This window comes from Nomascus leucogenys, chromosome 19, assembly GCF_006542625.1.
Source record: "Nomascus leucogenys isolate Asia chromosome 19, Asia_NLE_v1, whole genome shotgun sequence".
In the NCBI taxonomy this organism is placed as follows: Eukaryota; Metazoa; Chordata; class Mammalia; order Primates; family Hylobatidae; genus Nomascus; species Nomascus leucogenys.
The window spans coordinates 30275769-30299980 of record NC_044399.1 but is presented as its reverse complement, the minus strand read 5'-3'; the positions used below and the strand labels follow the sequence as shown (position 1 = coordinate 30299980).

General features: G+C 37.7%; 1 protein-coding gene across 3 annotated transcripts in view; it reads right to left on the bottom strand.

Annotated features, from left to right (window-relative positions):
- The window catches only part of NSF (N-ethylmaleimide sensitive factor, vesicle fusing ATPase), a 166121-nt gene that overhangs the window by 50699 nt on the left and 91210 nt on the right, over positions 1–24212 (bottom strand). For all 3 annotated transcript variants that reach the window (XM_012497652.2, XM_003270706.3, XM_030800307.1), the window contains exons 10-13: positions 14063–14228; positions 13217–13291; positions 12481–12668; positions 2347–2442 (exon numbers count right to left, since the gene is read on the bottom strand). In XM_012497652.2, coding sequence (XP_012353106.1) covers positions 2347–2442; positions 12481–12668; positions 13217–13291; positions 14063–14228 — 525 coding nt within the window. The remainder of the gene's footprint in view (positions 1–2346; positions 2443–12480; positions 12669–13216; positions 13292–14062; positions 14229–24212) is intronic.

The following is a 24212-nucleotide window of genomic DNA, read 5'->3' as shown; positions in this document are numbered from 1 at the left end:
CAGTAATAACTAAAATGCAAATCAAGACTGAAATGAGATCTCATTTTACACCTAACTGAATGGCAAAAATTAAATCTGAGGCTGGGTGCAGTGGCTCACGCCTGTGTAATCCCAGTACTTTCGAAAGCCGAGGCAGGCAGATCACCTGAGGTCAGGAGTTTGAGACCAGCCTAGCCAACATGGTGAAACCCCGTCTCTACTAAAAATACAAAAATCAGCCAAGCATGGTGGTAGGCACCTGTAATCCCAGCTACTCAGGAGGCTGAGGCAGGAGAATTGCTTGAACCCGGGAGATGGAGATCACAGTGAGCAGAGATCACACCACTGCACTCCAGCCTGGGCAACAGAGTGAGACTCCATCTCAAAAAAAATAAATAAATAAAAAATAAATCTGATAATACCAAGTGTTGGAGAGGATACAGAACAAGAGGATATCTTTCACAGTATTGGGGGCAGTGTTAATTGGTTCAACTGCTGGGAAATGTTTTTTTAAAGCTGGACATTCATATAGCCAACAACCTAATAATTTTATTCCTAAATAAGAGAAATTCATTCAAGACTGCTTATGACAAATCTTTAATAACAAAAAACTGGTAACATTCACAATTGACAGGAAAATAGATAAATTGTGGTAGTCACACAATGGAATACTCTTCAGCATGAAAATGAATGATGTCTAGCTACAAGAAATCATATAGATCAGCAGTCCTCAACCTTTGTGGCATCAGGGACCAGTTTCATAGAAGACAATTTTTCCATGGGGAGGGGAGGTGGTTTCGGGATGTTTTAAGTGCATTACATTTTTTTTTTTTTTTTTTTGAGACAGAGTCTCGCTCTGTCACCCAGGCTGGAGTGCAGTGGTGCGATCTTGACTCACTGCAACCTCTGCCTCCTGGGTTCAAGAGATTCTCCTGCCTCAGTCTCCTGAGTAGCTGGGATTACAGGCACATACCACTACATCCAGCTAATTTTTGTATTTTAGTAGAGATGGGGTTTCACCATGTTGGTCAGGCTGGTCTCGAACTCCCGACCTCGTGATCCGCCTGCCTCAGCCTCCCAAAGTGCTAGGATTACAGGCATGAGCCACCATGCCCAGCCCAAGCATATTACATTTATTGTGCACTTTATTTCTATTATTATTACATTATAATATATAATGAACTAATTATACAACTCATCATAATGTAGAATCAGTGGGAGCCCCGAGCTTGTTTTCCTGAAACTATATGGTCCCATCTGGGGATGATGGGAGACAGTGACAGATCATCAGGCATTAGATTCTCATAAGGAGTGTGCAATCTAGATCCCTCAGATATGCAGTTCACAATAGGGTTCATACTCATATGAGAATCTAATGTCACCACAGATCTGACAGGAGGTGGAGCTCGGGTGGTAACACGAGCAATAGGGAGTGGCTGTAAATACAGATGAGGCTCACTCGCTTGCTGCTCACCTCCTGCTGTGTGGCCCAGTTCCTAACAGGCCACGGACCAGTACTGAGGGTTGGGGATCCCTGATATAGATGACTCTTGGTAATAAAATATTTAATAAACAGCAAGTCCCAGAAATGAAAATATAGACTAATAACAGTGTGTCATAAAGATTAAGATTAATCTTAATGGACCTGAGGTCCATTTAAGAAAGAAAAACACACACTTCTTTAAGAACTGGGACTTTCTACAACTTGTTTTTGTATTAACACAGGACTCTAAACAAAAGTTACTCAAATGTTAGTAGTTGTTTTATAGGAAAATGGGTTAATAACCTTATACTGTATTCTAAAGCTCCAACTATGACTATTTTGAATGCATTTTAAGAAAACCAACCCTTTTTAAGTCTTAGAAACTATAGTAGTCAGAGAAACTAAATGTATTGAGCAAGAAAAAGGGATGCCTTGGAAGAGGCTGAGGAAAGGAAGAGAAAGAGAGAGAGAGAGAGCGAGGAGGATATGAGAGTTAATTTTAAATATCCTAATAACTGACATATGGAAGATGGACTGAAGTTAGGTTTCTGTAGCTTGGGATTGTATAAGAACCAATAAGAAAATTAGTTCTAGTTCAATATAAAGTAAAACAATAACTGGAAAGTCTCAAAACTGAATGGCCTGCCTTACAAGATGGTGAGCTTCCTATCATGAAAATATTTAGGTAAATAATATCACCAGCCACTAGTATTATTGTACAGATGTTTCTCATACTGAACATTTCCAATACTAAAATTTTCTCATTTTATGAAACTGCATATGCTATAACCTTCCACACTACTGGGTAAATGGCACTTATTCTTCTCCTGAGTTATTATTATCATTACTTTTTGGCCTATATATCACTCAATGGGCATACTCACTGGTTTGATATCATTCTCCAAAGAAGCAAGGAAGTCTCCTCTCGTCACTTGCAGGCTTTCTGCTTTCTCCATGTCCACTTCCACTTTAGTACTGGCCTAAGAAGAGATAAAAACAAAATGTAAGGACTTTCAAGATTTAAGAATAGTTAAGAATATATTCAGTTTAAGAACGTAACTCTTGAGGATTTAAAAGCATATTTTCACAAATAAAAAAATCTGAAATATTTGCAAATCATATATGTGATAAGGGATTAATATCCAGAATACATAGAGAAGTGCCAAAATTGAACAACAAAAAAACCAAATAAAAAATGGGCAAAGAACTTAAACAAACATTTCTCCAAAAAAGATATACAAATGGCCTTAAATAAGCACATGAAAAGATGTTCAACCTCACTAATCATTAGGGAAATGCAAATCTAAACTACAAAGAGATTTCACTTCATACTCATTAGGATGGCTACTACCACAAAAATGCAGAAAATAAGAAGTGTTGGTAAGGATGCGGAGAAATCAGAACCCTTATGCACTGTTGGTGGGAACATAAGTAAAATGGTTCAGTTACTGTGGAAAACAAAAATATGGTGGTTCCTCGTAAAATTAAAAATAGAATTATCATATGATCCAGCAATTCCACTTCTGGGTATATACCCCAAAGAACTGAAAACAGGGTCTTGAAGAGATATCTGTACAGCCTTGTTCATGACAGCATTACTCACAACAGCTAAAATGTGGAAGAAATCCGTATGTCTATTGACAGAGGAACAGATAAACAAAATGTGTTATGTACATACAATGGAATATTATTCAGCCTTAAAAAGAAAGAAAATTCTGACATCCTGCAACATGATGAACCTTGAGGACATTACGCTAAGTTAAATAAGCAAATACTGTACAATCAACTTATATGAGGTTCCTGGAGTAGCTGATATCCAAGAGACAGAAAGTAAAATGGTGGCTGCCAGGGGATAGGGAGAGGAAGGAATGGGGAGTTACTGTTTATGGGTATGGAGTTTCAGTTTTACAAGATGAAAAGAGGTCTGGAGATGAATGGTAGTGATGGTTGCACAACATTAACAATGTATTTAATGCCACTGAATTGTACATTTAAAATGGTTACACGGTAAATTTTATGGTTTTTATTTTTTTTTTGAGACGCAGTCTCACTCTGTCCCCCATGCTGGAGTGCAGTGGTGCGATCTTGGCTCACTGCAAGCTCCGCCTCCCAGATTCATGCCATTCTCCTGCCTCAGCCTCTCCAGTAGCTGGGACTACAGGCGCCCGCCACCACGCCTGGCTAATTTTTTGTATTTTTACTAGAGACAGGGTTTCACCATGTTAGCCAGGATGGTCTTGATCTCCTGACCTTGTGACCACCTGCTTCGGCCTCTCAAAGTGCTGGGATTACAGGTGTGAGCCACCACACCTGGACAATTTTACGGGTATTTTAAAACCATTTTAAAAATTGGAATCAAAGAAAACACATCTCTCATTCACAAATATATATACTCTCTGAACAAGTCCACTTCTAGTAATTTATCCCCTAAATATATTCACAAATGTGTACAAAGTTATATGTACAAGTATATCTACTAAAGTAACTTGTTATGAAAAAAGACGGGAAGCATATTAATAATGTCTACCAAGAGAGGATCAGTTATGTAAATTAGAACACATCTGTACCAAGGGACACTGTATAGCCATTTTAACTCATGAGGCATGAGTAAGAAAAAATACATACAGAGAGTAAGAACAGTGAAAAACCCATACAAAAAGAAAATATATACAGAGATGAAAACACAGCCATACTTGGCTGCATATCAGAATAACCTCCAGAGCCTTCAGAGATACACAGGCGCTCAGTCCCATTCCCCATAGGATTTTGATTTAACAGGTCTATTAGAGGGTCTTTATAGTTTTATCAAGTACCACAGGTGATTCTGGTACTGAACCAGGCTTAAGAACCATTACTCTAGGAGACCAAGAACCTAAAACTTTCATTTGTATTCATACGTTGTGCTTCAGAATCTATGTGCCAGCTCCAAATAGTCTGCTTACTGCACCTGGAGCTAGCATTTAGACATCTGGAGAAGCATCAAGGCCTTTATCAGCGCTTGGAGCTGCCTGGACCAGATGAGTGATTAAGATACCAATATGTGTTTTAAAGCGACTGGGCTCACTACCAATAGCACAAAGCAACACAGCCTAATTTTTAAATTGGTATCATGGCTTTGAAAAAAAAAGCATCTTCAAAAAAAGCTGACTATAAAACAAAAGCATGTTAAATAAATATCAACCTTCCATCAATTATTATGAAATATGAGTCTTTTTTTTTTAGGAAGAGACTGTGAGACAAATGAAATGACAGATACAAAAAAAAGTCACCCTTGTGGGATAAAAAGAACTATGTCAGGAAGCTGGTTGAAGACGGCAAACAGAACACAGTTATTTATCTTCCTTTCCGCCCCAAATCCCACAAAATGACAGAAAGTGAGATAGAAAGGCTACAAAGCATGAAATAAATATCCAGAAGTTTTAACTGTGGTCTAACAGGAGTCTCAGAAGGAGAGAACAGAAAGAGTCATAGAGAAGAAACAATAAAAGACAGAAAAGAAAAAAATTTCCTATAGCTGAAGAAAGGTGTGCCCCTGCAGTTTAAAGGGTTCAGTGAGTGATGATAGGGATAAATGAAAAGAAGCACACATCTGTCCAGACCCACTGCTGTAAACTTTCAGAGCACCCAAGGTGAAGAGAAAGTCCTAGAACCTTTCTGAGGGACAAAACAGGTTTCCTGCAAAGAAACCTGAATGAGATTGGGATGATAACTCTCACTGGCAACACTAGAAACTAGAAGACAATGAAACCATGTCTTTGAAAAGACATTTGGATGGCTACCCTAGAAAATGATTCCTTGTGTGCATAGGGAGGCAAGTAAGCATTTTCACAACAGTATTTTTTCAACAGCCACAACCAGAAATAATCCATATGTTAAATAAATTATTCATTAATTCTATTTACTGAGTACCTACCAGACACTAAGCACTATTTGAGGAACTGGAGTCATAGCAGTAAATAAAACAGAAAAGGTCCCTGTGTTCATGGATCTTATATTTTCCATTATGTGGCAATATTCTAGAATACTCTGCATTTGTCCAAAATAATGAAGGGGACTTACATACACTGACACAGAAAGCTATCCAAGGAATATTTGCAAGTGAAAAATGTAAACTGCAGTATAATTCCATTAACATTCATTTTTTTAAAAAAGCACATATGTATATGAATGTAAATATTTTATAAAGAAAACAAACTTCAAAGATATATCCCAAATTTTGGCTAACTCTGGAGAGGGAAAGGAAAGCGGTGTTAGAGATGGCCTTTCTCATTTTTCCCTATATGCTTTGACATTCTTGAATCTTTTACAAAAAGAAAGCCATCATCTATAACTTCCATACTTTTAAAAATGGTAACAAAGAGACAAATATTTTACTTCAATAGAACGATTAACATTTACATTATTGGGATGGGCATGGTGGCTCATGCCTGTAATCCCAGCACTTTGGGAGGCTGAGGCAAGAGGATCACGAGGTCAGGAGATCGAGACCATCCTGGCTAACACGGTGAAACCCTGTCTCTACTAAAAATACAAAAAAGTAGCCAGGCATGGTGGCAGACACCTGTAGTCCCAGCTACTTGGGAGGCTGAGGCAGGAGAATGGCATGAACCCGGGAGGCAGAGCTTGCAGTGAGCTGTGATGGCACCACTGCACTCCAGCCTGGGCAACAGAGTGAGATTCCGTCTCAAAAACAAAAACAAACAAAAAAACATAAACATTTAAATTATTAATAGGGCTTATATTGGTACATATGAGGTTTGATAAATATTAATCACATTTATTTGGCATTTCTAAGTTTAAAAAAAGAAAAATGGGCCTGGCATGGTGGCTCACACCTATAATCCCAGCACTTTGGGAGGCCGAGGCAGGCAGATCACCTGAGGTAGGGAGTTCGAGACCAGCCTGACCAACATGGCGAAACCCTGTCTCTACTAAAAATACAAAATTAGCCAGGCATGGTGGTGGGCACCTGTAATCCCAGCTACTCTGGAGGCTGAGGCAGGGGAATTGCTTGAACTCGGGAGGCGAAGGTTGTGGTGAGCCGAGATCACGCCATTGCACTCTTACCTAGGCAACAAGAAGAAAATGCCATCTCCAAAAAAAAAAAAAAAAAAAAGAAAAAAGAAAAATGATGTCACAGGAAACAAGCATATCCGTGAAAGAATTATGATAATTAATAATATACAAATGTCTACAGTTCTTTATAAAGTATGTTCATATACACGATCTCATTTCATCATATCACATTATCTCATTTTATACTTGTACAAACCTGGGGGTTTTCATAAGTTATAAAAGGCAGATACAGGATTTCCTTCCTAGGTACCCTTATATAAAAGTTTTAACTCTGATTCAAACTTTTTGATACATCTGAAAGGATTCTACAAGATACAAACTCTCAGGCCAAAGGGAAGACAAGAGCTCTGATCGAAACATTAAAATCTCAACAAAGCTACCAGCCTCACTTTAAACACCTCTTTCCTACACAGGCCTAGGTTTTTACCATAATATTTTGCATTCTGATTCTCTTATAGTAAAACCGAATTCAAATGATAGATACATACAGCAGTATGAAAGAAAACTCTTGCCCATCTTTCAAAATTTGCCAAAAAATATGATAGATTTTAGGACTGAAGCTGGTATAAAACTTGTCATTTTGCTAATTATTAAGAAAAGACTCACCCAATTAATTGCTGAGTCCTTTCTTAAAAGTGAATTAAGATGGGTGTGGGGAAGAAGTATTTCAGAACAAACCGTTTTCAGGCACACAAGGAATTCTATGTTACATAATTGTAAGCCATCAATATTCCAATTGCAAATTATTCCTACCTGCTCATTAAAATAAATTTTCTAAGGACTGCTCTTAGCTGACTTTTAGCATTTTATCAAAATTTGTAAAATTTTAAAAAGTCTATAATTCTGAATTTTTACTTGTTCAGAAAACCTTTTCTCATTTGTTTGAATTAGCAACATTTTTCCTGCATTTTATTTATAACAGCTAATCAATATAGAAGAGGCAGTATCTTTCAGCTTATACCTGCAGAAACTAATAAACTTGTATTTCAACACTAGCAAATATCAAGTGGTCACCCTTAAATTTCATAACCTTTTAAATCTGACCTTTCAAAGTTCTTATCATTCCTCTTAAATTAAGGGTAGAATGACCTTAATCAATCAAAAATTCTGCAAAAAAATAAGAAATAATTTTATGAAATTCTGTAAACATAACTTAGAGCTTTGACTCAGGTGGAAAGTGTATGTGACAGAAAGTGTGTGTGTGTGTGTGTGTGTGTGTGTCCTCAGTTTATTTCCTCACAACAGATTAGAGAAAAAAATTGGGTTATGAATCTTCTCAACCTGAAGCAGAAATTCCTTTCAAGATAAAAACAACCAAATGTCACATGAATTTTAGTTGACCGCAATCATAGGTTCAAGTACAAATGACATGAACAACAGGTGTTTATGACCAGATTTTCCACTTGTCTCAGAAAACCTGAAAACAGTTTAACAGGAAAGACTTGTTTAGTCCACCTGACTAAATCTTTCTTTAGGCCTCAATCTTTTGAAGAGGAAGCAAAATAACACTAATAACGGCTTTTTAAAATACAAAGAAAGAACATCATAACACTTGTACATTTTGAATGTTTTAAAGTTCAGTAACAACTTTATAAGTTTCAATTTAAATATTTATTCATCGATCATTATTAAAGCTACAAACATCTATAGCAATGGAAGACTAAAACCGTATTTCTTTTGTTTAGCCAAGGAGGAGTCATTGGAAAAACAGTCTTTAAAGACCTTCTGACAATGCAGATTTTTTAAAATGCAGAAGATGAAATGTTAGTAATATTTCTTTTTGGGGGTAAGATTAGTGTCTTACATAGCTTTCTCATCCCTAAAGTGCTACATAGTTATTCCATTGATATGGTGAAAAATTAGGAGCTGTTTGGTACAAGGAGCAATGATTGCAAGTCAATATATATCACCTGAAGCTTATAGATAATTCTATCACATGGAAAAAAGTGATGGAAACATGAACTATTTGCACTACTGCTTACTTGCAAATCAGAAATATATTATGTACAAGGGTGACATTTTAGCTTTGCAATTAGAAAAAGTGTAACTACAAAGAGTCAATAAAAATCAGAAATTCATATATTGAAAAGGATGTACTGATATCCTCTCAAATCAGCCAATTAAAAAAATAGAGATAACTAGCATTTACAGAGTTTACAAGGCACTTTTATATAAAGTATTTGCTTTCATTCTCATACAAATCTGATTAGATAGGTAATGTTTCCCATTGACAGGTCAGAAACAAAAAGGTAGAAGAAACATAATGCATAACCACACCTTCTGACTACGGTATCTGCGATCTTCCCACCATTCCTCATTGCCTTATATGTAGATAAACCCAATATATGCTTGAAGAAAGCATGTTTCTTACTGAGACAATGGCTTAAAGTGAAATTTTGGGATGGGATTATTGTAGTTAAAATGACAAATGACTAAGAGAAAAATTCCATGGCCAACACGTATGAAAAATATGACAACTAGTAAACTAGTTACTGTGGATTATATCAAGATGCACCCATGTGGTCTGAGATGAAAGATAGTATGGTAGGGACCAATTTTCACACTGTTTACATCATTTTTCTTGAAGTCGCCATCTCTTCTTATTAAAACAGTATTGCATGGCCGGGCATGGTGGCTCACGCCTGTAATCCCAACACTTTGGGAGGCCGAGGCAGGCGGATCTGGAGGTCAGGAGATCGAGACCATCCTAGCTAACACGGTGAAACCCCATCTCAACTAAAAATACAAAAAATTAGCCAGGCATGGTGGCGGGCGCCTGTAGTCCCAGCTACTTGGGAGGCTGAGGCAGGAGAATGGCTGAACCTGGAAGGTGGAGCTTGCAATGAGCTGAGATTGCACCACTGCACTCCACCCTGGGCGACAGAGCGAGATTCCGTCTCAAAACAAACAAACAAACAAGGAAGAATAAAAACATAGTCTCTGAATGGATCCATTATATAAAGACCCAATACAATATTCCCACACCATCCAAACCTTTGGCATTCTTGAGCTAGAACAAAGCCACCTCTATTATGTAGGGAAATTATGACTTATGGATAGAGTTTGATTCAGAATAGTTATGTAAGTTTATTCATTTAAAAAATACTGGCTGGGCACGGTGGCTCACACCTGTAATCCCAACATTTTGGGAGGCTGAGGTGGGCGGATCACGAGGTCAGGAGTTCGAGACCAGCCTGGCCAACATGGTGAAACCCCATCTCCACTAGAGATACAAAAAATTAGCTGGGCGTGGTGGCACATGCCTGTAGTTCCAGCTACTCGGGAGGCTGAGGCAGGAGAATCACTTGAACCCAGGAGGCAGAGGTTGCAGTGAGCCAAGACTGTGCCACTGCACTCCAGCCTGGGCGACAGAGTAAGACTCCGTTTCAAAAAAAAAAAAAGAAAAATAATTTACTGGACACCTACCATGTGCTCATTATTTAGATCTATTTGGGGTACTGTGGGAGACTCTGAGGTGAATAAGACAGGGATTTAAAGTCTAGAAGAAGGGCCAGCAAACTTCCATAAAGTGGCAGATAGTACCTAAAATAAAAGCACTAAAATAGGCTTTGCTTGGGCCACGCAGCCCCTGTTGCAAAATACTCAACTCTGCCATTGTAGCATGCAGGCAGCCATAGACAGTACATAAATTAATGGGTGTGGTTGTGTTCCAAAAAAGCTCTTTATTTATAAAAACTGGTAGTTGGCTGATTCCTGGTCTAGAACCAGTGATAGGATATACCCAATATCTGCATACTCAACCTAACTGTTCAGGCTTTTATTTCTTGCCTGAACTGTTATAAAAGTTCCCCTCTTGTCCTGTGTCGCCAACTCCACTCCTCTAACTACTCAACTTGACAGAGCTGCCAGAGTGATCTTATGTTTTAACACTATGTCACTGCTATTCTTAAAACTCAATGGCTTAGCACTACTCACAGAAAAAAAGTCCATACTTCTTAGCAGAGTATAAAAGGCTCTTTGTGCTCCATCCCTACTTTAGTCTCCTGACTTATCCCCCACAATCTCTCTACCACCCCTCCCCTAACTTCCATGCTGAAGCAATACTAAATTACTCCAACACACTATGCTATTCTGTGTCTCCGCTTCTTTGCATATGTTGTTCCCTCTACCTAAAAGGCCCTGCTCTACCAACAGACATGCATATGAAGGTTTCTCTCACCCTACAAGTTGACCACATCTGACATGCGTTCACTCTCTTGCCTTGCAATGTACTTTCTGTTACTGCACGTGGAGGGTTAGACTGTGGGTGGCTTAATGGTAGGTACTTTACTTCTTTGCAGTTGGGGTATTAACTCCTAGCACAGGGTCTAGCATGCAGTAGATGCCGAATAAATCTACTGTGAACCAGTCAACTGACAGTACCATAAATGACACATTACTATTTCAAGAAGGAAACGGGTATAACATTATTGAAAGGCAAAATGTGAAAAGGTGTGAGGACAGTGGTAGCATATGAGCCAGGTTTTGAAAAGACAGGTAAACGTAGAGGATGAAGATCCTCAGTGATGCAAAAAAACAAAACCAAAGCAGAGAGGTTGAAAAATAAATTAATGTCTGATGACCGGTGATTATTTAAGTTTGGCTGAAGTATCTGGGGAAGAATCAGGAGCACATTTGGAAAGGCCAGTTAGGGTCAGATCTAGAGGACCCAAAAGACCAATTAGCATCAGATCTAGGACTCAGAAGACTCAAAAGAAGCCTGTACTTTGTTTTGTAAATGATGGGGAATCACTGAAAGTGTCTGAATGGTTGAATGATATGAAACAGGAAGGTTAATCAAAGAGAAGGTGGGTAGTGGCAGTGAGAACTAAAAGGCACTGCCAAGACAGAACTGAAAAAATTTGGCAAATGACTTGACCTAGGGCACAGCAGAGTGTCAGGAATCAAAGATAATCCTGATGTTTTAAGCCTGGGAAATTGGGATAAACAGGGAAATGGGAGCAGAAAGGAAAGTAGTAAAAAAGACAATAAATTTGGTTTTGGAATATTAAATCTGAGACCTGATAAAACATCTAGGTGAGGGTATTTAGTACAAATCTGAAAGTAGGAGACAGATATGTTCAGGTGGTAACTAAAACCTGAAGGAGAGAAGAGATGGAAGATCAAGAGTACTTTATCAAAATAAAAGTATCCTAGTACGTATTTCTACCATGGTTCCATTTTCCTGACTCTGAACTCCTTGAGGGAAGAGTTCACAATTATCTTTATGTCTCCAGCCCAATACCTTGAACATAGCAAGTATTCAGTATATTTGCTGAATAAAGCAGCCCCCAAAATTCTAGTACGTGGAAACTCCCACTTCCTCTGACATATTACAACTTTTTTTTTTTTTTTTTTGGAGATGGAGTCTCGTTCTGTCGCTCAGGCTGGAGTACAGTGGCGCAATCTCAGCTCACTGTAAGCTCTGCCTCCTGGGTTCACACCATTCTCTTGCCTCAGCCTCCTGAGTAGCCGGGACTACAGGTGCCTGCCACCACGCCTGGCTAATTTTTTGTATTTTTAGTGGAGATGGGGTTTCACTGTGTTAGCCAGGGTGGTCTTGATCTCCTGACCTCGTGATTTGTCCGCCTTGGCCTCCCAAAGTGCTGGGATTACAGGCGTGAGCCACCGTGCCTGGCCATATTAAAACTTTTAATACAATACAAAGATTTAAAAACACTTCTTCAAAACTTTCACTTCACGTGTCTGTGTCAGATGGTGATGACCTAAGGCAGATGAGTCAGTGGTTACTACAGGGCAGATGCAAACATTATCTTCCTTCCTGCTACTCTGAAGATTTAGCAGTTGACAATTAATTCTTATTCATTTTACCATCTCTTCTCCACCAAAAGTCAGCATTTCCCTACCCCTTGATATGCTTGAAAGGAAAGAGAAAGAATACTGGCATAATGTTTATAATCTGTTTAGCTGATTTTCCTGACCTTTATGTGTCTATTCATAGCAGTGGACTGGGCTGCTCGCACCAGACCCTCCAATTCAGCACCACTGAAATTCTTGGTCTCCATGGCAAGTTCTTTAATGTCTACATCAGCAGAGAGTAACTGATGCCCTCTCATTCTTGCTGTGTGGATGTGAAGAATCTGTAGTCGGCCTTTCTCATCTGGCAAGCCTGATGAAATTAAAAATAAAATAGGCATTTTCCTAGTCTTGAAAGCACCATCAGAGGAGATTATCATTATTATTATTATTATTTTGAGACAGAGTCTCGCTCTGTTTCCCAGGCTGGAGTGCAGTGGTACGATCTCAGCTCACTGCAACCTCCGCCTCCTGGATTCAGGCGATTCTCCTATCTCAGCCTTCTGAATAGCCGGGATTACAGGTGCACACCACCACGCCCGGCTGTTTTTTATATTTTTAGTAGAGCCGGGGTTTCACCATGTTGGCCAGGCTGGTCTTGAACAACTGGCCTCAAGCGATCCACCTGCCTCAGCCTCCCAAAGTGCTGGGAGTACAGGCGTGAGCCACTGCGCCCAGCCTAGAGGAGATTATTATGATCCTAATGTTTTCCTTATAGGTACTCAAGCATGTAAACATCACTTCTCATGATATAAACCTTTTTCTAAAAAATACTATGCCATATGACATTGTTCCTGTTAATGAACTCTAAATGCCTCCACTCCCCCCACCACACACCCAATCAGTGACAGATCTCCTTACCTATCTCCATTTTAACTTCCAGTCTTCCAGGTCTAAGAAGAGCCTCATCTATCAGATCTGGTCTATTGGTCATTCCTGAACACAGATGTTAAAACAACAAATGATCAGAGTTCAAAAATAAAATCAAATGTCCTTTTAGTATATTTAAGAATAGTAATTTCCCTAACAAGCTAAGGAGACTTTGCTTTACTATTTCACTACTGTATAAGCCAATGGGATATAAATGTTATGAAAACTTCCAGTATTTAAAAAGAAAATTTAAGATTCAAAGGGCAAATAATCTGTCAAAGTGACAGAGGGGCAATGGGACACAATCTCTCTGACTCCAAAGTTCCTTCTCTTTTTTACAGGCCAGTGGTTTTCAGACTTCATAAAACAGCAGGGTGTTTTTTTTTTTTTCCCCAGAAGTCATCTTCAGAAGCACCTCAGTACATAAAACAGCTAAAAGAGGAAGTTATAATAGTGATGTAGGATCTGAAATGCACTCACTGGCCCTCACTCACCCTGAAAGCACCTCTGAGGACCCCTGAAGGCCTGCAAGATCCAGTTTGAAAACCACTGCATTCCATTGTTTCATGTGTATTTTTCATTTTTGGGTGAGCTATAAGCTTCAACCTACATCTTTTTCATCTGTGGGTGAGCTATAAGCTTAAACCTACAAGTGACTGAAATCCATCTTTTATTTTTCCTATTAAGCCTAGGCATTACAATAGATTCTTCAATATCACTGGATTCCAATTTGGAAACACTGGCAAAACAGTTTAATCACAACCTACACACATCTTAATTCAGAACTTATGGCTAACGTTTTTGAATGAATAGTACTTTTTAAAAAAGTAAACATACCAATGACTAGGATGTTGTTTAGCTGCTCCACGCCATCAATTTTGGACAGCAACTGGTTGACAACAGTGTCATGAACTCCCGTGCTACCAGCCATGCTCCCTCTCTGCTTGCAGATGGCATCAATTTCATCAAAGATGATGATGTGCAAACCACTGTTAGCACCAAGCTATTAGGGGAAGAAATTAAATTAAAGATCATAATTTGAATGTCTTACTAAACAGACTAATCAGAAAAACAAAACGAAGCTTTCAACAGATTGACTTCGCTTCATTTTGACTAATAAATATGGCAAGTGCAATTGTGGTTGTTGTCCTCTCAAAGGTGTTGGAACTACATTCTCAGAATTCTGCAAACTGAAAACTCATTCTAGAACCTCATATTTAATAGCTATAAAATGAAAGTACACATTATATACTGATACATAGTGTGTGTGTGTATAGATAGAAAGTAAGTAGTTGATCAAATAATTTATATACATTTCTTATCTCATTATTTGAAAGACCTTACATTTGTCAGATACTTTCATTAAGTCAGTCAGTGGCAACACCCTCCCATTTTCCCTGAGTTTTGGTGAGAAGACTGTCCCAGAAGCAGTAGGTTTAATGTTTGTTCAGTTATATTATGTAACTAAAGGTTAACTCCACCTACAGGTTGCCTGGGAATTGGACAAATGAGTGAAGAAACTCAACATGACTCACATGTACTTATATCACATGAAAACAGATTACTCCTTCCTAACAGTAAAGTGAGAACAGAGACGGTTTATAAAAAGAACATGGTTAAGGGGGTGCTGTTTCTTCTGCATAATGATTTCTGCCTTAGTTTACTAGAAATAGAATCACCATTAAAAGAAATTAGTTTGTACATTTTGAACCTTTAACAGATACAAACACTTCTGAATGCTACTAATTCATTAGGTTAATTTAACACGTACCTTCTAAAATTTATATTTAAGGAATCTAGTCTCCTATCAGGGAGTAAAGTGTGCTCTGGAAATTTTCTTTTTCCTTTATAAACAAAAAACATGGCCGGGCGTGGTGGCTCCTGCCTGTAATCCCAGCACTTTGGGAGGCAGAGGAAGATGGATCAACTGAGGTCAGGAGTTCGAGACTAGCCTGGCCAACATGGTGAAACCCTATCTCTACTAAAAATACAAAAATTAGCTGGGTGTGGTAGCAGGTGCCTGTAATCCCGGCTACTCTGGAGGCTGAGGCAGGAAAATCACATGAAACCAGGAGGCAGAGGATGCAGTGAGCCGAGACTGCACCACTGCACTCCAGCCTGGGCGACAGAGTGAGACTCCGTCTCAAAAACAAACAAAAACAGTAGGGATTAACAAAACTGGTAAAAAATGAACATAACCTAAATATGACAACATGTGGACAATAAAAATTAAATGAGCATAATGAAACTGAAGATTAAATATGGTTAGTATCCACTAAATCTCTGATAAGGATATAATCGTTCTTTTATTTTTGTTTATTTGAGATGACGTCTCACTCTGCCGCCCAGGCTAGAGTGCAATGACGCAATCTCAGCTTACTGCAACCTCTGCCTGCCGGGTTCAAGTGATTCTCCTGTCTCAGCTTCCTGAGTAGCTGGGATTACAGGCATGTGCCACCACTCCTGGCTAATTTTTGCATTTTTAGTAGAGACGGGGTTTCACCATGTTTGCCAGGCTGGTCTCGAACTCCTGACCTCAGGTGATCCACTCAGCTCAGCCTCCCAAAGTGCTGGGATTACAGGCGTGAGCCACCATGCCCAGCCTAATCTTCGTTTTAATAAGAGAATGTTTTTTAACTTTTTATAAGAGTAGTAGATTTGTTAACAGAGCAAAAGTTGTAAAACAAATGGAAATAAAGTTTAAAAATAAAGCTGGGCAGAGTGGTATGTGCCTATAGTCCAGCTACTCTAGAGGCTGAGGCTGGAGCATTGCTTGAGCCCAGGAGTTGGAGTCCAGCCTGGGTGACACAGTGAGATCCCATCACTAAAAAATAAATTAAAATATACTGCATTTGCCATGGCTTGTGCCTATAATCCCAGCTACTTGGAAGGCAGACATGGGAAGATCGCTTCAGGCCAGGAGTTCAACACCAGCCTGGGCAACATAGTGACATCCCATCAATAAAGACCCATCTATAAAACATCATTACATCGTCTAAAGATAAGTGCTGTTAATGGTCCACAGATTTCTATATTTTAACTAAATATTAAGAACTTACTGTACCTTGTATTCTCTTGAATATTATTCTTTGAAAACGATTTTCAATGGTTATTTTTGCTTCCAATTGCAAAATATATAATCATAAAAAATGTGGGAAAATAGCAAAAAATAAAGAAATCACAATCATCTCAAACTCAGCCAAAATGGAGCTATGTAATACCTTGCATCCTGTTTTTCAGTCCAGGTATTATTTTAAACCCTTTCCCATCCCTATACAATACATACATATATATATATATATATATTTTTTTTTTTTTTTTTTTTTTTTTTTTTTTGAGACGGAGTCTCACTCTGTTGCCCAGGCTGGAATGCAGTGGCGTGATCTTGGCTCACTGCAAGCTCCGCCTCCCAGGTTCACACCATTCTCCTGCCTCAGCCTCCTGAGTAGCTGGGACTACAGGTGCCCACCGCCATGCTCGGCCAATTTTTTTTTTTTGTATTTTTTTTTATTAGAGATGGGGCTTCACCGTGTTAGCTAGGATGGTCTCGATCTCCTGACCTTGTGATCCGCCTGCCTTGGCCTCCCAAAGTGCTGGGATTACAGGAATGAGCCACTGTGCCCAGCCGACAATATGATTTTTAATAGCTCTATAATATTTAATCATATGAATGGTTTCACAGTTTAACTCTCCTACTCCATATTAATTCCTTACTGTTAGATATTTAATTATTTCTAAGTTTTTAGTATTATATATGTTGCTGCAATAAACATTTTCTTTTTTCATTCTTTGTAGAGACAAGATCTCACTCTGTTGCCCAGGCTGGAGTGCAGTGGTACGATCAAAGCTCACTGTAGCCTCAAACTCCTAGGCTCAAGCAATCCCCCACCTCAGCCTCCCGAGTGGCTGGGACTACAGATGCATGCTACCACGCCTGGCAAATATTTTATTTTTTTTGTAGAGATGGGGTTTTGTCATGTTGCTCAGGCTGGTCTTGAACTCTAGGACTCACGTGATCCTCCTGCCTCAACCTTCCAAAGTGCTGGGATTACAAATGTGAGCCACTGTACCCAGCCTACAATGAACGTTTTTATACTTAAACGCTTGACAATATAGATGATTACTTGCCAAAGGCAAATTGTTAGGTTAAAAGGTGTGTTAAGTATTTTAAGGCCCTTGAAATAGGAACACTTGAAAAGTAGAAACACTTTTCCAGAAAGGTTTTATCAATCTATAATCCCAGCACAGTACCTGATAGTGCCTATCTTGGTATATTCCCATAAGTAATGAATATCAGAAACACTTTAAAAGTAATTCTCAATTTGATAGATGGACAATGGTATCTTTCTGTTGTTTTTAAATCACATTTATCTAATTACTGAAGAGGCTGGTGCTGTTAAAAAATCATGTTTTTACCATTGGTAATTTTATTAGTATTTGATATGTCTTCTACACCCTTTTCTGTTGAAATTCAAGAGCTTTTCCTATTGATTTATTAAAAAATGATTTATACATTAGGGCCATTATTATACTTGTAACTACTTTATTCTAGTTTGCCATTTGTCTTTTCTTTATGGCGTGTGTGCATATATATAAGTATATATATTTTTTTGAGATGGAGTTTCGTTCTGTCGTCCAGGCTGGAGTGCAGTGGTATGATCTCTGCTCACTGCAACCTCCGCCTCCCAGGTTCAAGCGATTCTCGTGCCTCAGCCTCCCACATCTGGGATTACGGACGTGCACCACCAAGTCTGGCTAATTTTGTATTTTTAGTAGAGACAGGGTTTCACCACGTTGGCCAGGCTGGTCTCAAACTCCAGACCTCAGGTATCTGCCCACCTCGGCCTCCCAAAATGCTGAGATTACAGGCGAGAGCCACTGTGCCCAGCCTATTTATGGTATATTTTCGATAAGTGGAAGGGGTTTTCTGTTTCTACTAAACAGCCAGCATCAATTTTTATTTTTATGATATTTTCATTAGTTTTATCCTTAAAATTGTTCCCCATTACAGACACTGATGGTCACATATTTTCTTCTCTTAAATTTTTGCTTTACATATAATTCTTTATCTGGTGTTTTATTTTTGTGTATGGTACAAGTAAAGTGAGAAGCCAACTAATTCTTCAAATAACCAACCCAGCATTGTTCCCTAAATTATCCCTCCTTTCTTCGTTGACTGAGCTGTCATCTCTACCAGAGTTTGGACTTTGATGTATGCTAGATTATTACCAGCCTGTCTACTCTGCTCAATGGATTCATACATGTTTTTATCTCTGTAACTTTACAGTAGTATATTGAAGAAGCTCTTCTCCTCTATACATCCTTCTTTTTCATAACTATCTTGGCTATTTCCAATCATGTGTATTTCCAAATGAACATGAGAATCATTCTTATGAGGGGGAATAACCTCCAATAAAAAAAGAAACAGACAAAAACCTAAGCTCTGAGTGAAATTAGGTTAAATATCTAAGTTTAGGAAATACTAAAATCTGTATAGCATATTTGGATTTTTAGAAGAACAATGCCTCTCCAATTATTCAACACTTTTATGTCTCTCAGTAAAGTTTTAAAATTGATTTTTATTTTTATTTTTAGAGATAAGGTCTCACTATGTTGCCCAGACTGGTCTTGAACTTCTGGACTTAAGTGATCCTCCCACCTTGGCTTCCCAAAGTGCTAGGATTACAGGCGTGAGCCATTGGGCCCAGCTTCCCAATAACGTTTTATAGTTTTTGTTGTTTAAATTCCTTCATTCCTTCATAAAGATTCCTAGCTATGTTTTTTGGTTGCAATGGTGATGGGATTTTTCTATTATATTTCAGAAACAGTATGGAAGTATGAAGGAAATATATTTTTATATATTTATTTTATATATGGCTACTTTACTCTCTTATTTATAATATCTAAGTTTTCTTAAAAATCTGACTGTTTTGAATTTCCTAGGTAGACAGTCATATCACCTACAAATACAACTTGTATCCTCCTTACTAACAGGTATACCTGCTTTTGGGTATGAGAAGCTGTACCAAAACAAAGACATATAAAAGGGGAAAGAGAGGCTCTAATTGCTAAGAACTTAGAAGCATGTGGGTTCACCTGAACAGAAGGCCCAGAGGCAGTCAAGGTCCTATAAAAGGGATAATAAAATTTACCTAATGTGAAAAGCATAAGTTAACAGTACTATCATGACAGACTGAATCTAGAATTAGGACTTCCTACTGAAACAGAGGACATCAGTAAATGAACTGCAAAAGCAGAATGCTCTTTATATAAAATGATTTTATTCTTGGCTTTAGGATGAAAAGAAGTATGCACTTGGAAGGTCAGTGAGAAACAAACAATGGTACATAAATGAGGCAAGCAGAATCTAAACAGAATGAGAATTTTGGTGACAGAAGTGGTGATGACCAAACAGCAAATGCTAGATTTGATTACTGCTTGCATGTGGGGTGGAATTGTGACAGTGAAGAAAAGAAATTACCCTGCAGTATGATAACGAAGCTGCAGAAGGGAAAAGATGCAAGGGAATTTTTTTGTTTGTTTGTTTCTAGCATAATAAGATTAAAGAGTTACCAAGACATCTATTTGGAAAGGCCTCCAGAGAACAAGATATACGCAGCTGAACAAAAGAGGATAGCAAGACACATCTGAACGTCTTCTGCAAATAGTAAAGAATAGTCTTGTAGCAAGCCGTAGATACCGTAAGAAGATGGATCATATAATTAAGCTGGAGTAATACAAAAGCAGGACAGATTCTGGGCTACAATACTAGAATATACCTATAATAATCTGAAGAAAAGGGGGAATAAAAAAATGACAAAGATGAAAGATGAAATGTTACATCAGACATAGGAAGAAAGAGTTCCAAAAATGACCTGAAGGAAATTCAACTGGGTCAAAAACAAACCCTGAATATATAAAGTATTTTTAAATAAAAAATAGATAAAATGCTATATGACCTAAAAATTCCACTACTTGGTTTATAGCAGCTCTGCTCATAATTGCCCCAAACTAGAAAACAACCCAGTTGGCCTTCAGTGGGTCAACAGATAAACAAATGATAGTACACCCACACAATTAAATACTATTCAACAATAAAAAGGGATGTTTGACACATGCAACGACTTGGATGAATCTCAAAGGCATTATGCTGAAGACAGCCAGTCCCAAAAGGTGACATAGTGTATGACATTTATATGACATTCTGGAAAAGATAAAACTACAGGGATGGAGAACACATTGGTAGTTACCAGGGTTACTAAAACGAGATGGTGACCAGTAAGGGACAGCATGAAGGAATTTTTGGGGGTGATGCAAATGTTCTATATCCTGATTTTTACAGTGGTTCCATGAATCTATACATGTATGAAATTTCATAAAACTACACACAAAAAGAGAAAAATTCATTTTACTGCATAATAAACCAGATAAAATAATAATAAATTCTATTCTTTAATGCAATTGTATGTAGGATGACAGATATCCATTAAAGTTTCTAAAGTTTCACTAGGTTTTATTTTTGTTCCTGAACATTACTTACAAATTGTTCTCCCTCCATATTTTAAAACCTAATTTCAAATCTGAGGGAAAAAAACTTCATTTTTCTGTATCATTGCATTTACTGAATAGGTATCTAATGATAAATAACTTGCTTCCTAAAAAAAATTCAATACCAAAAACTGTTCATCTTTCCATCTGGAGAAAAAATTGGAAATGAGGAATTGGAACTACAACCTTAACTTTGCCAAAGTACTTCTATACAGCAGGATATTAATTCTTGTCATCTTCAGTGACAACAAGGATACTTCTGTTTGTGACTGAAAAACTGTGAGATTTTACATTATTTTTAAAAGCTTTTTTTTTCTTCAAGGTTGTCTGCCCAATACAGCATGAAACAAAAAGCTGCTATAATATACGAGTTTTACTGTCAATGTGCCTTATGTTGTTGATGGAATCATGATTTCCTTCTCAGCCCAACCTCAAAAATCACGTATGTGGACAGGGACAAAGACAATACGAACACTGTTTGATTAAATGATCGCAGGGGCAATCTGTTCTAAACATAATTCAGTACAATTCTGACCTTTTCAGAACCTTACTAATCTTGTTACCTGTCATCAGGTCCCTTCCCCCACCTAGTCAGTGCAATAACATCAAATTTTACATTGTGTGTTTCTTAAATAAAAGCAAGATCTTATTACAAGAAATTGAGAATTGGGTAAAGAAGATGTCAAGATTAATGTTCACAGACTAAAATAGCTGATTCATCAATAAACCCTTTACCAAAAAAATTAAATTTCCACAACACAATCCTCTTCCATTCATTGGCTTTTAGCTCTGTTTTTAACATCTGTAAAGTCTTTCTCCATAGAAACAGAGCTGACGCTGTTGAGCCCTGGCAACAGCTTTCAAAAGCGGCTGTTCTGTATTTAACTAGTTTGACCTATATGCAAGTGTTCATCTCCGTCAATGTGGACTGTCCAAAATTACAGAGGTGATGTTTTTCTTTGTTATGTAACACACATATATCTTGCATTGGGGTCATTAGCTGAGTACATTAAGCCATTTCTGGATGTGAGAAAGGTATAACTGAAAAGGCTGGCTATAATTAATATAAAACTAGAAATTCTTTGCTAACTCAATTTTATCATCAGTAGTTTAATATTTAAATTGCTTGCAACTTTAAAAACAGCACCAAAGTTACCTATGTAGCCATGTGGTAACTATCACAACTGAGATGTTATAAAATGCTTCTTCATATGGCATTTTAACTCACTTCTGCCTAGTGTTTAATCCTCAGTATCTCATTAGGGTCCGTTAGACCCAATCTCAGTTTCTGAGTTTCTGTTTTAAGTAGTACTATTTATAAAAATTGATATCTCATGACTTTTTTCCTTTTTATAAGTCTTCCAAAGAGCAAACAAACAAAACAAAAAAAACCCCACATTTAAAAAAATAGAATAAAATTCTATCTTACAATTGCCATTTGGATCTACTAGATCTTTTTATAAATCTAAGACATATTATGCTATTTCATCATACTAGAAATTACATCATTACTAATCAATTATTCTCAACTATGCTTAAAAAGGATTAAAATAAGAAAATAGAAAAATGAAGTCTTTGCCCATGCCTATGTCCTGAATGGTATTGCCTAGGTTTTCTTTTGGGATTTTTATGGTTTTAGGTCTTACATTTAAGTCTTTAATCCATCTTGAGTTAATTTTTGTATAAGGTGTAAGGAAGGGGTCCGGTTTCAGTTTTCTGCATATGGCTAGCCAGTTTTCCCAACACAATTTATTAAATAGGGAATCCTTTCCCCATTGCTTGTTTTTGTCAGGTTTGTCAAAGATCAGATGGTTGTCGATGTGTGGCATTATTTCTGAGGCCTCTGTTCTGTTCCTTTAGTCTATATATCTGTTTTGGTACCAGTACCATGCTGTTTTGACAGTGTGGTGATTCCTGAAGGATCCAGAACCAGAAATACCATTTGACCCAGCAATCCCATTACAATCATTCTACTATAAATACACACGCACACATGTTTATTGAGGCACTGTTCACAATAGCAAAGACTTGGAACCAACCCAAATGCTCATCAATGATAGACTAGATAAAGAAAATGTGGCACATATACACCATGGAATACTATGCAGCCATAAAAACGGATGAGTTCATGTCCTTGGCAGGGACATGGATGAAGCTGGAAACCATCATTCTCAGCAAACCAACACAGGAACAGAAAACCAAACACCACATGTTCTCATTCATAAGTGGGAAATGAACAATGAGAACACATGATCACAGGGAGGGGAACATCATACACTGGGGCCTGTCAGGGGCTGGGGGGCTAGGGGAGGGATAGCATTAGGAGAAATACCTAATGTAGATGACGGGTTGATGGGTGCAGCCAATCACCATGGCACATGTATACCTATGTAACAAACCTGCAAGTTCTGCACATGTATCCCAGAACTTAAAGTATAATAAAAAATGACTAAATTACTTAGAAGAATGACACAACAGTGAAACAAGTATCACTATGATATCATTCTTCAGTTTTCTTACTGTGTTGTGCAAGGTATGTGTTATCTTTCAAGAAGGCATAAAAGAAGTCTGGAGCTAACATCTTTTGTGACCTGATTCTACATTTTATTGAATATGATTAAGCATTAACATTTGTAAGTCCTCTGGCCAGAATGACGAAGAAAATCTGAGGAAACTGTTTTCGAATTATTAGATGAGTCAGAAGTTGAACACAAAGAATAAGATAGCAGCATTTAGGACTCTAATAAAGATGCTGACATTGATGATTATAAGTAAAATCTCAGTCTATGTGCCTTCAGATGATGATACCCTACATACATTTTCTCAAACTCAAGAACCAATGAGTGAATAATATACTTTTAATCTAAGGACAAAGCATTTTCATTCAGTTACTTATTCAATAGAAAGTCTTCTTTATGGAATATTTTGTGACAAGAAATGAGGCCATCCCATTTTGCTAAAAGGACACATGACAGTATGCTTTTATCTTTTATTTCATTTGTGCACCAAATTTTCTTGATATAGTTTAAAAGTAGACAGATGCTGAAGGCAGGTATTACAGAGAGATAGCCAGAAGAAGTAGATGAAGTAGACATTAAAAAATTGGATTGACCATAAAAAACAGAATTGATCATTCTGAAAGGTATCTACAAATCTAAAAATAAAAATGTTTTGCAACTGTGGAACATATAATGGTCATCCTCTCTTCAACAAAATTAGGAGACAAAGATCTCAAAAAAATTCTTAAAGCATTACGTTTTGATGCTGTAAGTGCAAGAAGAACCAGAAGTAATAACAATTTAGAAGCCAACAAAGATGTATTTGAAACTTAGAATCAGTATTTGTAAGTTGATGCAGGACAGCTGATGAACAGTTAGTTGCATTCAGAGGCTCCTGCCCATTTGGAGGAGTTGAGTATCCCTAATTCAAAAATTCAAAA